Source organism: Frieseomelitta varia, unplaced genomic scaffold (genome assembly GCF_011392965.1).
Source record: "Frieseomelitta varia isolate USP_RPSP 00005682 unplaced genomic scaffold, Fvar_1.2 scaffold_371, whole genome shotgun sequence".
Classification (NCBI taxonomy): Eukaryota; Metazoa; Arthropoda; class Insecta; order Hymenoptera; family Apidae; genus Frieseomelitta; species Frieseomelitta varia.
In genome coordinates this window covers 160,560-176,154 of record NW_025110114.1, presented here as the reverse complement: position 1 = coordinate 176,154, position 15,595 = coordinate 160,560, and the positions used below count along the sequence as shown (strand labels likewise).

Genomic DNA, 15,595 nt, shown 5'->3' with positions numbered 1-15,595 from the left:
ATACTTGAATATACTTAAAACTGAGAAAATGTTGCAATTTTGTGACAAACAATTCTCGACGTGCGTGGCACGTCATTCCAGTGCAAGAGGTTAACCTCTTGCGCTGGCAACTGATTGCGGACCATAACGAGTGACCAAATTGTATACAATAATTCGTCGCTTTCTTTTTGAACTCGCCGGTACGATATCACTGGATAGAAATTACTGAGAAGTAATAAATTTGTTATTTGTTTTACCTACTTAATTATACTTGAATATACTTAAAACTGAGAAAATGTTGCAATTTTGTGACAAACAATTCTCGACGTGCGTGGCACGTCATTCCAGCGCAAGAGGTTAACCTCTTGCGCTGGCAACTGATTGCGGACCATAACGAGTGACCAAATTGTATACAATAATTCGTCGCTTTCTTTTTGAACTCGCCGGTACGATATCACTGGATAGAAATTACTGAGAAGTAATAAATTTGTTATTTGTTTTGCCCACTTAATTACTTGAATATACTTAAATTTGAGAAAATGTTGCATTTTTGGGACAAACAATTCTCGACGTGCGTGGCACGTCATTCCAACGCAAGAGATTATAAAGAAATAAACATTTAATTCTCGAGGGTAAATGAAAGCATAAAAAGTGGCTGCCACTGTGGAAAAGCGAGAAAGTTGAACGTCTTTTCCCACGTTGATCAAGAAATTGCATCGCTCGTTAGAATGAAATGTACAAAAAAATAAGTGTACATATTGGAAAATAACAAACGGTAAACATATTATTAGCATATTACTAGGATATTTTGCAATTTTAATCTCTCGGTTCGGCGATTCTGTTAAACTCTGTCGTAACTACTGTTTCCTTTTCTATCGCTAACAGTATTTTCAACGGAACTCGCGCGGAGTCACGCGATAGAAATGATTGAATAAATAAAGAGCAGCGAAGCTGAAACGTTCGTTTGTCTTTGACTTTGACTTTGACTTTGAAGAAAGTACATCTCGAGAAAAGTACGTACTTTTCGCGATAAACTTTCAGCTTTTAGCGTGACACGTGAGGTGTCAAGTTTTCACAGTATCAATACTTACAAATAGATAACTAGAAATATCTGAATTTTGATATTTTTGAATGTATGGCTGTTGAAAAAATTTTTGACAACGTACCATGCAGACAGCGTGCTCGTCGAAGGGGTTCCATGGTACAGAGTCAGGATAATGTCCCAAAACTTTGCTCTTATACGCTCGGTCCAGAGGTGTACATTGCAACGAGTCGCCTGAAACGAAAGGTATAACAGTTTGTTAACTCTGCGAGTTAAATTTGAAACTCTTCAGTCACTTACACAACGTTCCTTCCTCGCGGCGAAAGAATTAAAAACTTTTTTTTTTGTCACCAGTGTAGGCCAAAGGAAAATTCACACGTCAGAGGTCAATTAAATGTACATACGTGTACACGTCGAGCGTGCACTATCTTCAGAGAAGTCAGAAGCGTGACATTTATAATCGCAGACAACACTCTGCCTCGCAAATGATGAACAGTTATGCTTGTTAACGATAAGAGGAGACCGTGACCTTTTAACCAAATACTTAAACACGCTCTTCGTGTGATATAAAGGCCTGACTTTTTAATCAATCTCTTCTTGAGACTGAACAAGATAAAACCTGTACTCGATACCAAATTCGTTCGAAACGAAGTTCGTTCTTTCAGATTGTCAGTAACGTAAAATTTTCGAGGTTGCAGCGGATTTGTAAAAATTATTTCCCAAGAATTACACGACCGTGATCCTTCGAAATGTCAATGAAGAAAAATTTTCAATGTTTAAAAATTATTTCTCGGGAATTACACGACCGCAGTTATATCTTTCCGTGTTGAACAACGAAGAATATTAGCTGCACCGTTCCTGCGAAGTAACGAGATAGTTCCGCGAGGTTATTATCGCGTGCTGCATTGTGAAGAACGAAATCACCGCGATCCGATTCGTCTGATTTGCAATCTCGTTACGATACGCCACGTCCTCTCGAAAACAAGCAAAGTAAACGATACTTTCGAATAGTAAAAAATTTCTGCTACTCTCGATCGCTACGTCGTTGCCAGTTCGGTCCAAAAATTTCCTAACACTTTCCAACGAGAAGTCCCTCCTCGTAGACAGAGTGTGAAGCCATCGTCGCGGCCATAGTTCAAATTCCTGGCAGCACGAGGAACGTACAAATCGGTCAAACGTTTCTATATGTGAGAACAGCGACACGCTACACTGTTACTTTGCGTTGAAGCAAAGAGGAGATTGCACGTTAAAAAAGAAAAAAAGTTTTAGCACGGATGCATTTACTTCAGTTTGCACATTGTTCTTGGTCCAGCACGACCTAAGTGCATCTTAGAAGCTGCGATTCTTACAGCGAGAAAAAAATGCAAGCGAAAGAGAGAAAGAGAGAGAGAGAGAGAGTTCTCCTTTCCTGAGAAAAATTAGAATCTCACTCCACGGCAACGTCGGCAACTTGTTATTGAACGTGGTACATATCCCAGAGCAGCTCGACCTGAATGAGACTGTTGAAAGTCTTGGCTGTGTTCCAGTTGCTTGACGTGCGACGAACACAACGCCAACCCTTGTACAGGGTTAATCGTTCATGATCGAACCAGCCACCCAAGGAGGCGATGGGATGTATGTGATGTGGGCTGGTCGAGCGAGAATTTGATTACACAGGGTGTATAATTGGCGACCCTCTTCTATGCATTGAGTATAATTTTTTTCTTTTCTTTTCACATCTATGGTATTTTGGTCACTGGTATACGAGGCACTAATCTATCATGTACAATTGTATTGTGATCTTAAATTAATAAATTACCATATCTCAAATAAGTATTTTATAAAATAAATTACCATCTCTCAGAGTATGAAATTATTTATAAAGTGAAGAGAATTAAATATAATTAAACCTCTTCTATGCACTGAGTGCAATATTTTTTTTCATATCTATGGTATTTTTGTCACTGGTGAACGAGGCACTAATCTACAATTGTATTGTGATCTTGTATATTTTATAAAATAAATTACCATCTCTCAGAGTATGAAATTATTTATAAAGTGAAGAGAATTAAATATAATTAAACCTCTTCTATCCACTGAGTGCAATATTTTTTTTTATATCTATGGTATCTTGATCACTGGTGAACGAGACACTAATCTACAATTGTATTGTGGTCTTGTATATTTTATAAAATAAATTACCACATCTCAAATAAGTATTTTATAAAATAAATTACCATCTGTTAGAGTATGAAATTATTTATGAAGTGAAGAGAATCAAATATAATTAAACTTCTTCTATGCACTGAGTGCAATATTTTTTTTCATATCCATGGTATCTTGGTCACTGGTGAACGAGACACTAATCTACAATTGTATTGTGATCTTGTATATTTTATAAAATAAATTACCATCTGTTAGAGTATAAAATTATTTATGAAGTGAAGAGAATCAAATATAATTAAACTTCTTCTATGCACTGAGTGCAATATTTTTTTTCATATCTATGGTATCTTGGTCACTGGTGAACGAGGCACTAATCTACAATTGTATTGTGATCTTGTATATTTTATAAAATAAATTATTTTATAAAATAATTTTATTTTATAAAATAAATTATCACCTCTCAAATAAGTATTTTATAAAATAAATTACCATCTCTCAAAGTATGAAAATATTTGTAAAGAGAATCAAATATAATTAACCTCTTTTTATACACTGAGTGCAATATTTTTATGTCTCTATAGTATCTTGGTCACTCGTAAACGAGGCGTTAATCTGTCACAAAATAGTTTGTAAAATAAATTATATACCATCATCTCCAAGTATGAAAATATCTGACAATGAGATGAAAGGAAGGGAGAATTCTATATATTATACAAGTTCTACAATTATCTACAGGTCAGAAAAATGTAATGAAAAATGCTGACACAATACGTGCCAGTTATAAACTAATTAAAAAGTTATACTCGTGATTCGACACGAGCTGCAATTTCACAACGGTGCTTCTGAAAATTAAGCTTCGAAGTTTCGAGGGGAACTCCTCCGCGTCCTTTTCTGTCCCTGCAGTTTAACGATATCGATTTATGTCAGATCCTCCCTTTCGTCCGAAAGTTGGGATTCAGAAAAGTTGCGAAAAAAAGATAGAAAAACTGGAGAAAGAAGAAAAAGCGAGAGGGAGTTGTGATACGAGTGCCATGCAGTCCAAGTGACTTGTAAAGTGGTTGCAGAAAGCAGTCACTCGGACCCCCCAAGTGGTCGCCGCTTTTTTAAAATCGATTGTTTGCTTTCTCTTCTCATTCAGCTCTATTACAACCGAAATAAATATTTCAAACTAAATTAAAAAAAAAAAAACGCTTTGTACGTTATTGTTGTAGTAACCACTCGATATTTTTAAATTGCAAAAAAAAAAAAATAATAATAATAATAATGATTCGGAATGCAAAGGGTTAAAATTGTCGCGTTGTCGTTAAGTTTCCTTCGGAACTTATTTTTTTCTCTCTTTAATATCAAGCCCGCGCACGATAACAGTTCTACCTACCGGTTATCTAGCGCAATCGATAAGGAGAAGAAGGAACTACCCAAGCTTCCCCCTAACATCTCCACGCTTCATTTACCCCCGAAACTTTATCTACTATACGCAAGTCAGAAACGACCCTTTCACCCTCGCAAAATTCATCTCGCGTTAACTATCGCGGTTTTCCACCTCTTGGCGGTCTGTCTCCCGAGCAATTTTGCTCCCCAGAGCCGGGGCACGTCTGAAATACAAAGGAGTTTAACAAGCAACTAGGAAAATCTGTTGCAACCTCGTGAGAAACACGAAACATTTGCATAATACTTCCGTCTGGCTGGCTTTTTCCCAAGAAGATGCGCCTTCTTAAAGGTACGACGTGCCACGCTTGTGTGCCTGTGTATCTCTATGTTTGCCTCTGCGCACGCATCTTACACACACAGTGTCGCGGATTTTTACGCATTCGTTGGGAATTTGGGAAAATACACGCGATAAAATATGAAAAAATATATATACAAAACGTCAAGAAACAAAATATCTGCTGCTAATGTTCGATTCAATGAATATTAGTTTGAGTCAAACCCTGTCAACCCAGGGCGGAGATTAGGTTTGACAGAAAAAGCTACAGGAAGTTCTGTGAAAGATGTCAACTACGAAATTCAAGAAGGAAGAGTCAGAAATTGAGAAACAAAGGGAGAATAAATTCACGAAAACAGAATATAAAATATATAAAAAATTACACGGAGGGTCCGCCAATTATCGAATTCGTAACTACATGTTTGAACGTTGATCTCGCTCGAAATCACGGTACAACACCAGAGAGCACGGTGTCGTCGCCAGAAATCTGTTCGGAAACATTTCACCGATTCGCTGACTCTTCTGAATCTTTACAACGTCGCATTTTTATGTTTTACGATTCGAAGAACGATTCGTCGACGGCCGTTGCCACCGTTTCTCTCTCGTCGAAATATCTCGACGTCCAAACGCTTTTGGCATTGTTCCCCGACGAAATTACTCGTGGGCCGGTGCATCGGTCATGACAGTTATCACCGTGCACGATGTGCAAACGCCATCGTCAGAGTGTTTTTATTTTCCTCGAGGCCGAATCGAAGGGAAGTAGTTACGTGACGATCGGGGAGTTTCGTTTTTCTCCTTGGTATTCCCCCGACGATATTCCCGGCTGCTAGCTGCCGCAATTCCAGCTGATTGCTCTGAAAAGAGCCTCCGAATAACAAGCCTCGCATTGTGTTCCTCCTCCGTTCTGCATAATTCTTCCAGCTCTCCTTCCTTAACTCCGTGTGCAAAGTGTAAAGCGCGAAATCTACCAGGGACTTTTTGTTGGAATTTTTCGAATAGAAAATTGCATTTTAAAAGAACAATATATATATATATATATATATATTTATATCTATATTTATATATTTATATTATATATATATATTTATATCTATATTTATATATTTATATTATATATATATTTATATCTATATTTATATATTTATATTATATATATTTATAGCTATATTTATGTAATAAAAAATATATACATATATATATTTATATTTATTTAATACATATATATACATTTATATTTATTTAATAAAAAGTACATACATATATATAATATATTATTTTTTCAAATGTAATCTCCTATCCGAAAAATTCCAATAAAAAGTGTGTATATATATTTGTATGTATGTTTCTTAATATTTCATCATAAATATATAAATCTATATATATATTATATGATATAATACAAATATAAAGAATTCTAATGGCAAATCGATAATAACTGGAAGCACATCCCAGTCTATAAATTTTCGTCTTTGTGCACGTTTCTTTTGTAATTCTAACGACACAAGTCAGCCATCTAATACAATTAACTATTTTTAATGATTCCAACTTCGTGTGGCGCAATTATAATAACGATTTCGACAGTAAATTATATAAATTAACACTACTAAAACTATCTATAAACTGGTCAAAATGACCAATTTATAATTTCTTATGGAAATTTTATAACAGCGTATTTTTAGATAATCGAGCGATTTTTAAAAAAATATATATTTTAATAAAGTATTATATATATATTAACAGAAGCTTGCGTTCTTCATTATATTATTATTATAATATAACTTTCTATATACTTTATAACTTTTATTCTATATACTTCATAACTATTATTACTATATAACTTTCTCTTGTACCTTGCACTTTAATTTCTTTGCTATTTACGCTTTAGCCACTGGTAGTTAAGTTTTCTGAGTTCTGTCACAGTGACGAAAGAATCTCCGAGTAATTCGCCAACAGAAGATAATATAACGGGTAGCTGCGAAAGTTTACGACAATACACACACCCGCACACGACAGATCGTTCGATCACGATTCGGCTTAATCGCAACGATAATTCCGGTGGAATGGCGCGGCATGGTGCAGAGCGCGACATTCGGAATACCAATCAGACAGTCAGAGAGTTACCTTCATTCAAGGAAACCTGAAGCAAGGGAGATTAAGCCCGCTTGGTGACTTTAATTGCCGCTATCAACTGCTCTAGCAGAGCTAATCTCCGCTCGGGAATTCCCCGTGAAACGAAGTAACGACGATAATCCAATGGACCGTGCAATTTGGCAATCGTCGAGCTGTTTCGATGGATGCTGCCTGTTTCTCCCTCTCGCCCTTTCCAAATTCATGACTAATTCCTGACGCGAAAATTCAACGATCTGTTACATAAAACACCTAAATGTTCGAGGTACAATTGCTACGTCTACTCCTTTCGCAACGTTTGAAAGAAAAAGTTCACGAAAGTTTACGTAAACACGTTCGTAATCTATCTCGTTAGCAGTGGATCACGAATTTCTTTAGGAAATTTCAAAATTTACTGCGCGAGATAAATGTAATAAAATATCTCCGACATTCACTTCGCGAGATAAAAATTTTCACTAAAATTCTTTCATTTAATTAATTAAGAAAGAATCTGTTTAAAATGCGAAAGATAATCACTTTATTTTTAAAAGACGAATTTCCATAAAAATTTGCAGTCCCTACATTCTAAAGAGATTTATATAGAGTTGAAAATACTTCCTACTAAAAAAAAAAAAAAAGCAGCAAACTTGCGAACGAAAAAAAAATCACACTTGAGCTTCGGTTTAATTTGAAACTAACGAAACCAGTTGTTTCTTATGTCTTGATTAAAAAACGTAAGAAGAAACATTTGGCCCAGCCTATACGTGCGAAAGTTGGAGTTTAGAAGAACGCCTTCTCAAGAAATCTTCAAAGAAGAAGAAGAAGAATAAAAAAGAGAAGAGAGAAAAAAAGAAGAGAGAAAATAGGTCGGCGATTGAACAATTGCAAAAGTTATTGCGCAACGCTTGGCCATCTTTGCCCTGAAAAAGGTTTGACGAAGAAGAAAAGGGAAATGAAATGGCGTTTCTTCCCAGGGCTAAAGGATACTTTCGTCGTTCGTTGAGAGGTGTTACATTATCGCTACAAACTACATACGTAGTTTGATTGCAGTTAATACAGTTCCTTGTTGGAAGAGAAGAGAAAGCACCTACGCGTTTCCTTGAGCGACGCACGCCGGAACGTTATGCACTTGGTGTCGTCAGCGAGGTTAATCGACCGAAGAGAATTGTATGGCGATTGCTTGCAATTAGTTAAACGACGGGTGCTACCGGTGTCCCTCGCGAAGGTGTTCTCACGAAACGTGACGTTTCCTTTCAGAACCGCTCCTCCTCTGCGCGAGAGGAGCCTCATCCTCTTCTCGTTAGCTTTCACCCTCTTTTTTGAACTATTTATCTTCTGAGAAAACGCTATTTTGTACGATTGTATATTGTACTATACATATGTACTATACGTATATTGTTGATTGTACGACTAATCAAATATCAGGGGTATCCATAAGGGTATTGTCGTTTTCTTCAAATTTAATAAACATTACCATCTAATGACGATAATGTAACTTATTATAAATAAGCTAACTTTAACTTATTATAAACTTATTATAACATAATAAGTATATATATATTATAAGTTACATAATAAGTATATATATATATTATAAGTTACATAATAAGTATATATATACATAATAAGTATATATATATTATAAGTTACATAATAAGTATATATATATATAATAAGTTACATTACCATCTAATGACGATAATGTAACTTATTATAAATAAGCTAACTTTAACTTATTATAAACTTATTATAACATAATAAGTATATACATATACATATATAAGTTTATAATATATATATATATATATAATGAATATATATATATATTATAATAAGTTACATACTAAGTATATATATATATATATATAATAAGTTACATTATCATCTAATGACGATAATATAACTTATTATAAATAAGCTAACTTTAACTTATTATACACTTATCATAACATAATAAGTATATACATATATATATATAAGTTTATAATATATATACATAATAAGTATATATATTATAAACTTATTATAACATAATAAGTTACATTACCATCTAATGACGATAATGTAACTTATTATAAATAAGCTAACTTTAACTTATAACAACATAATCTAGATAAATATATTGTTAATGTGCTTATTGTTAAAATTACATTCAGGCCAAAAATCACTCTATTATTATTAAAATAAATCCGTAATTTTTTCATTAATTTGCGAACGCTCTGGCGGTCGACATTTGAAAGAAATCGAATTGCTTGAATTTAAATTTAAAATTTAAAAAACATTGGTCTTTCTTTTATTCACATCTTACTTACTTTTATTAACTTAATTATTATATATTCATGAATGGATACGTGGAAATGCGAGGAGACCGAACTCGTTAGTGTTTCTGGCACAATCGTCACGGATGATACATCGTACAAGTTAATTATTGTCGAGAAAAAGAGATCACTTCGATTAATATTCTCGCTTTCACCTTCGACTTTAACACCAGTCTGCTGTTATACGTATCAGCAGAATGATCTATAATTGCAAACAATTTCCTTATACTTTTCTCTTATATTAAATTCGCGTGGGATAGAGCCAGACTTTCTCGAAATTTCTTCTTCATTTATCGACAGATATAAAAAATCAACAGATATTTATTATATACACATATTTTCGATAAAATTTATCGCGAATGAGAGACGGAATTGAATATGACACATATGGCTATCATTAAAATTATGTCGTGCCTAGTTTTCTAGAAAAGAAAAAAATCGAAGAAATTTCACGTATAATCCTACTATATTAATAATTGAACGTGAAATATTTCGCGACATAATTAATGCATTAACATTACGTAATGCTTCGTTAAAGCGACGCCAGAGCGTAAGTACGTCGTTAATTTATTCATAATAATGCATCGCGTAAATATGCAGTTTCTAAGATAATATAATATTTCATCAATAAACGTGGGAGAAAAAACGGGGGAAGAACCGAGGATTCTGTTACAGTTGTCCGTGCATCATGCAAAACCACGACACGTCCATATAAATTCCACGCAACAGAGGAGACCAATAATGTTCATCAATCTAAAAACTAAATCGTTATCTCTTCTAAATTTAAGTCAAATTTAATATCCAATGCTTCTTCATTTTTAAAATTCAATTTCTTCATTAATCAGATCTCCACTCCTCGAATACGTATAACATTAAAAGAGCGGGACTTCATGCCGTACAAGTTGGAGAATATTTTTTTACAATACTCTCGTATTTTTTTAATTAAATTTTACAAATTGGTACTTGCTATTCTACCTGTTTTCTCGGCTCAAGAATTGGAAAAAAGAGAAAGAGAGAGAAAGAGAGAGAGAGAGGGCGAGATTATTTCGCCTTGTTTAATTCCTCAGTCAACGGTATACATGTAACACTTTCTTGAAAAGCCTTGCTAGAAGTCGTTACACAGGTTGAAAAAGCGGAAAATTGTTTCCTCGCTGATTGTTTGAAATCTTGTTAAAAAAAAGTTCCCTCCTGCGAGTGTGTTACGAATCGAGCAACCAAGTGGCACGCATCTTTCATAATTTCTTGGACAAGGAGTATTGCATTTTATATATACGATCGAAACGGTATGTTTCTTTTATGAAGTTTCTTCAGTTTTGCTCCATAATTTTCTACAATGAACAATTACTCTTGTTCATTGAAGGTAGAATAGCATTCTGCCTGTAGACGGATTCCGTTTGCAGATTAGATCGTGTAAAAAAAGTTACAAAATTGAATAGAGAATCGCGCAGTTATACTTCTTGCAGTTGCAAATACGATTGTAATGTAACGTGTAGCGTACTTTGTGTCACAACAGCTTTTTATAATTATGCAAAATAATATTCAGCGATCGGTGTCTCACTACAGTGTAACGTGCCTACCGCAGCGTAAGATCAAGCTGGAAAAATGTAGTCCCCGTTAGAACCACGTGTGCACGATAGATCAGCAAGGATGAAAGGTAGGAAGAGAAAAGAAGATTACAACCGCGGAGGGTAACGAAAAACGAGCATTAAACGTTACACAGTGCAGAAAGTATTGATTCGTGGGCACGTTACACGCGTGAGACACTGTATAACAACCAAATACGGTATCATCTACATAGGATCCTACGTACACATCACTGCTTAATGTTCAAATTTAAGAAAAAGAAATTCTCTTCTTTAAACGAACCTCTGGAAGGAACAAAAAAAAAAAAAAAAAAAAAATAGAAATTAAAGTGCACGTCTGAGAACATTTTTCTGAAGTTAAATGTCATTCTGTTTCTTTGTTCTTCTCCCATCTTTCGTCACACCTTTTTAGAACACAATGGTAATAGTGTTTCCATTAACCTCGTTTCCGTCGACCCTTTGATCTTCCTTCCTCCAACAATTTCAATGCAAATATTTATACGCTTCAAATTGATGAACTTCAGCGATGTTACGCGAAAGAACGGTCTCTTTAATTGCTTTTCGTAATTGTAAGAAAGACGTTGGGACACTATCCATTGATGAATCATGAAAGAATTTTTATAGAAAGACTCGTGTCACTCCAAAAAACGTGCGTTGCGCGATTCGCAATTCCGTCGTTACGTTACGCAATGCAGCTACTTACTTATGTAAATCGGCTTAATAAACTGGAGTACTTATTTTAGAATGATTCGATTCGGTTCTCTCATGTATGACATATCCGGTTGAAAAAAAAATATAGCTGCTGTATACTATTTTTTTTTTTTAATTATAGCATAATTTAAGTTATTCGAGAAATAATGTCTTTTTATTTGTCTCTTCACGAAAAATTTATTCTCTCTAACAGTTCATTTACATAAAGTTCTTATCTGTTTATCATAATATCGCGTCGCGTTTATTTTCGTCGATGCTGCTGCTTTCCAATTGCTCTCCATCATTTTACATTTACCCAAAAAAATCCTCGTCGAATGCATAAAAATATTTTTTTCTTTTTAACTGGAACACGATTCGTTCCAGTTCTTCGTGTTCCCATTCCATTTCGAATTTTCTGCAAACAAGGACGAATGGTAAAACAAATGTTTGTCTAATAAAGAGGACACCTAACCCAAACCGAAGAGTTTGTAATACAGATAATGATTAGCTGCTAGAAAAATTGAAAACGATCAATCTAATAGGAAAAGGAAAAAATATTTTCACCAAGTCTAAGAAGATACGTTCAAGGTTGTGCAGCAAGTAACGATATTTTCCTTTTGACGATGATTTCCTTTCCACAGAATTTTTTAAAAGACCCAAACTTTATGACGGTTATATTCGTCAAACTACACTTCAAAGTACAAAAATACAAAAGTTACTTCCCTGAATGCAAATGTTTCATCGCAAGTTCCATTTAGTCCATTTTCATCTAAAAATAAAAATTTACATCTTGAATATAATCCAGAAGTATTTCAAAACGTGGACGATTAAAATGCTTCGAAAATTCAGTTGAAGTAGGTCGAGAGAAAAGGACCGATTCTTAGAAATACCAATTCTTCCAATTAAACGTCGAAGAATAGCTAAACGAACGAAGAATTAGGTAATTATCGATAATAGTAACGAGAGAATTTTAATTGCCATTCAGGCGTCGCGTTTCATCCCTTTTCCTCGAAATACACTGCACCCTTTTCTCAACCTACCGAAGGGTTTCGCCCACGCAAGTGTGAAACGTTATTTTCAGACAAGCTGGTTTCAAATACTGGGCGAAAAATACGATTGCGGTTTAGGGGAGTGTCTCGGTTTCAGGATCACCCGCTTTTTAAACTTTCTGTTCAGCTGATCCACCCTCTCGATCAATTTGCGAAATTAGGCCGTGCAAAAAAGATTCACGGCGTACGAGAGAAACGCGTACTTTCCTTCCCAAGATGAAGTTCACAGGGAGCACGGTGTCACGCGTAAAGTAAATTTATCTGATTCACGTATGATTTTTTCTTACAGCTTGAAAGCATAAACGTTTGCCTCTCGAGATATTTTCCCACGCTTCTTTACAAAACAGCAGATTATTTTAAGCTCGGCTACTACGATGACTCACCCGCCGTAATAACGTAGTAAAACAACAGTCTTGAGTCTTGTAATAATCAAATCCAAGGTTCCGTTGCGTTCTGATGTTTCGAAAACAAAATATGTAATTATACCGCGAGAATTCAACGTCCTGAGAGTAAAACATATTTGAGAGCAGTTAGCATTCGTGGAGCAACAGGAGCTCGTCAATTTTTCGAAAACTCTAGAATTGTAAGTAATTTGGAGCTATACTAACCGGGAGTTAGTTACTGAGCGGCAGTTCATACGCGGATCACATGGACTTCGCTTGCAACCGTATTTCCGCCCTTTAAATACGTACTTGAGCGACGGGGACCCCCTTCGCGCGCAAATGACCCCGTGCACGATGACGTCATGCTCGCGGAGGAGGGAGAAGGGAACATTTTGAAAGTTCAAATCACACACTTTCCGCACTGTATTTTAACGCGTTGGAAATTGATGCTTTATCTACCAATCTAACCTCTCTTGCGCTGGTAACTGGTTCGCGGACCATAACGAGAGATCAAAACCGTATACAATAATTCGTCTCCTTTTTGAATTCGTCGGTATATTATTGAGAAGTAATGAATTTATTATTTGTTTTGCCTGCTTAATTATACTTAAATATACTTAAAATTAAGAAAATGTTGCAATTTTATGACAAACAATTCTCGATGTGGCACACGTCATTCCAGCGCAAGAGGTTAACCACTTGCGCTGGCAACTGATTGCGGACCATAACGAGTGACCAAACCATACACAATAATTTCTTTTTCTTTTGAACTAGTCGGTATGATATCATGGATAGAAATTATTGAGAAATAATAAATTTAGTATTTGCTTTGCATACTTAATATACTAAGTATACTAAATATACTTAAAACTGAGAAAGTATTACAATTTTGGGTCAAATATTCTCGACGTGTGAGGCACGTCATTCCAGCGCAAGAGGTTTAGGATATCCCTAACACTATTACCTTCGATACAACCTCTTCCTAATCGGTATAACGTCAATTCTTTTTTTTTTATTATTAGATTAAAGTACTACTTTACACAAATATGGACCGTTTATAAATGTTCAAATTTAACTGTCTTGATTAACTGTGTAAATATTTCGACGTGCATACTGTAGATTTATCCTTTATTATATAAATTTTTTTCTGTAATTACTGAATATATTTTCTATAATTCCTAAATATATTTTCTGTAATTCCTGAAATTCCTACAATTTGATTTTACACCCACTTCTGAGCGTTTTATAGAGAAGGTACTATCACAAGGCAGTAACACGGTACTTAACTTAATGAAAGACGCGACAAATTTAAGTTTATTGACCATGAAAGTCGTCAATCCGTTTTCAATGACGCTACTGACGATGATAATGTCGCCGTCGTAAAAACACAAACGCTGTTTGTAAACGTTGAACTGGCTGACGATTCATCGGATTGCCCTGTACAGCATAAAAGCCGTAAAAAGATAATCAAACGATTACTATCTTACGTACTCAGCGTACTCTGATATACGTTTCACTTTCATACGTTATACGAATGTGTTTTCCTTGCGTAAACAGCCACCCCGTTTGTTGATAATCTATACTGTTTACCAGAAGCAGGGCTCTTCTTAATAGAAAATACAGCACTTTATCCCATCCCGTGAAATAACCCCCTTTTGCGTATAATTGGACAATTTATATTATTTTTTTAAGCATCTTTTTTTTGATTAGTGTCACAGCCGATTTACATACATAAAATCGCTAGGTTCAATTGGATCATCCACGCGAGTTAACGTTGGCCACCATTTGCGTCGATATTCGACAATCGCAAAAATGGACAATCTCTAGATCAGTGGTAACTGTTCCTATCACCGATTCAGTGGAGCTGAACGATCCGTGGAAATCGCGAGCAGCAAAACAACGATAAAAATAAACGCGTTAGCACGAGCTCTGCCATTCGTCTCCACGAAAATAGTGCGTCTGCCCAAGTATTGAACGCACCTTTCCCTCCCCCGGACAGAGAAAAACGACAAGAATCACAAGGGATGGAGTACCTCTATTGAAAAGCTAGCTCGATAGACACCCGCGAAACGAATATTTTTCTTATTAAAAGAAAAATTGCCTCGTACGTACGTATTTTGAAATTTTTGACAAACACTCTGTTTTGAATTACTCCGATTTAAAGAACATTGTACGAACATGTCTTTGGAGAAGTTGACGTGAAGCAGAGAAGTTCACGATTTAGGAATTTACAAGATTGAACTTTTGCTTTTTTTTCTGTTAAACAGCACGTCCATCGAGTTGTACTTACAATTTAATATACTCGCACTTAGCAAAGTTTGCACGAAGAGAACAGTTCTCGTCAGGAATAATAACAACGGACAGGCAATTAAATGATTGATACTCTTTCATTCACACCGAGATCTTTATTTTTAATTTATACGAAATAATTACCATGCCGAATCGCGTGTAACTGAACTTTCCAGAAGAAATTACGATAAAAGAAAGAAGAAAAAAATAAGATATCGTCAACTTTTACTCTCGATATTTATTGATAATTATTAACAATGCTAAGAGATTACCATTCTGGTAATTTTAAAATATACAGACTCTTTTTTT

At 35.0% G+C, this 15,595-nt stretch overlaps 1 protein-coding gene and 1 long non-coding RNA gene across 8 annotated transcripts in view; both read right to left on the bottom strand.

The window, feature by feature from the left end:
• LOC122531021 (DENN domain-containing protein 5B) overlaps positions 1–15,595 on the bottom strand; it is a 33,763-nt gene that overhangs the window by 12,790 nt on the left and 5,378 nt on the right. For all 7 annotated transcript variants that reach the window (XM_043658554.1, XM_043658550.1, XM_043658553.1 and 4 more), the window contains exon 2: positions 1,146–1,255. In XM_043658554.1, coding sequence (XP_043514489.1) covers positions 1,146–1,255 — 110 coding nt within the window. The remainder of the gene's footprint in view (positions 1–1,145; positions 1,256–15,595) is intronic.
• LOC122531030 lies at positions 11,875–13,292 on the bottom strand. Its single transcript, XR_006307172.1, has 4 exons — positions 13,223–13,292; positions 12,998–13,067; positions 12,130–12,334; positions 11,875–11,980 (listed from the first exon to the last, which is right to left on the bottom strand). It is a non-coding gene; the product is annotated as an uncharacterized LOC122531030 (long non-coding RNA).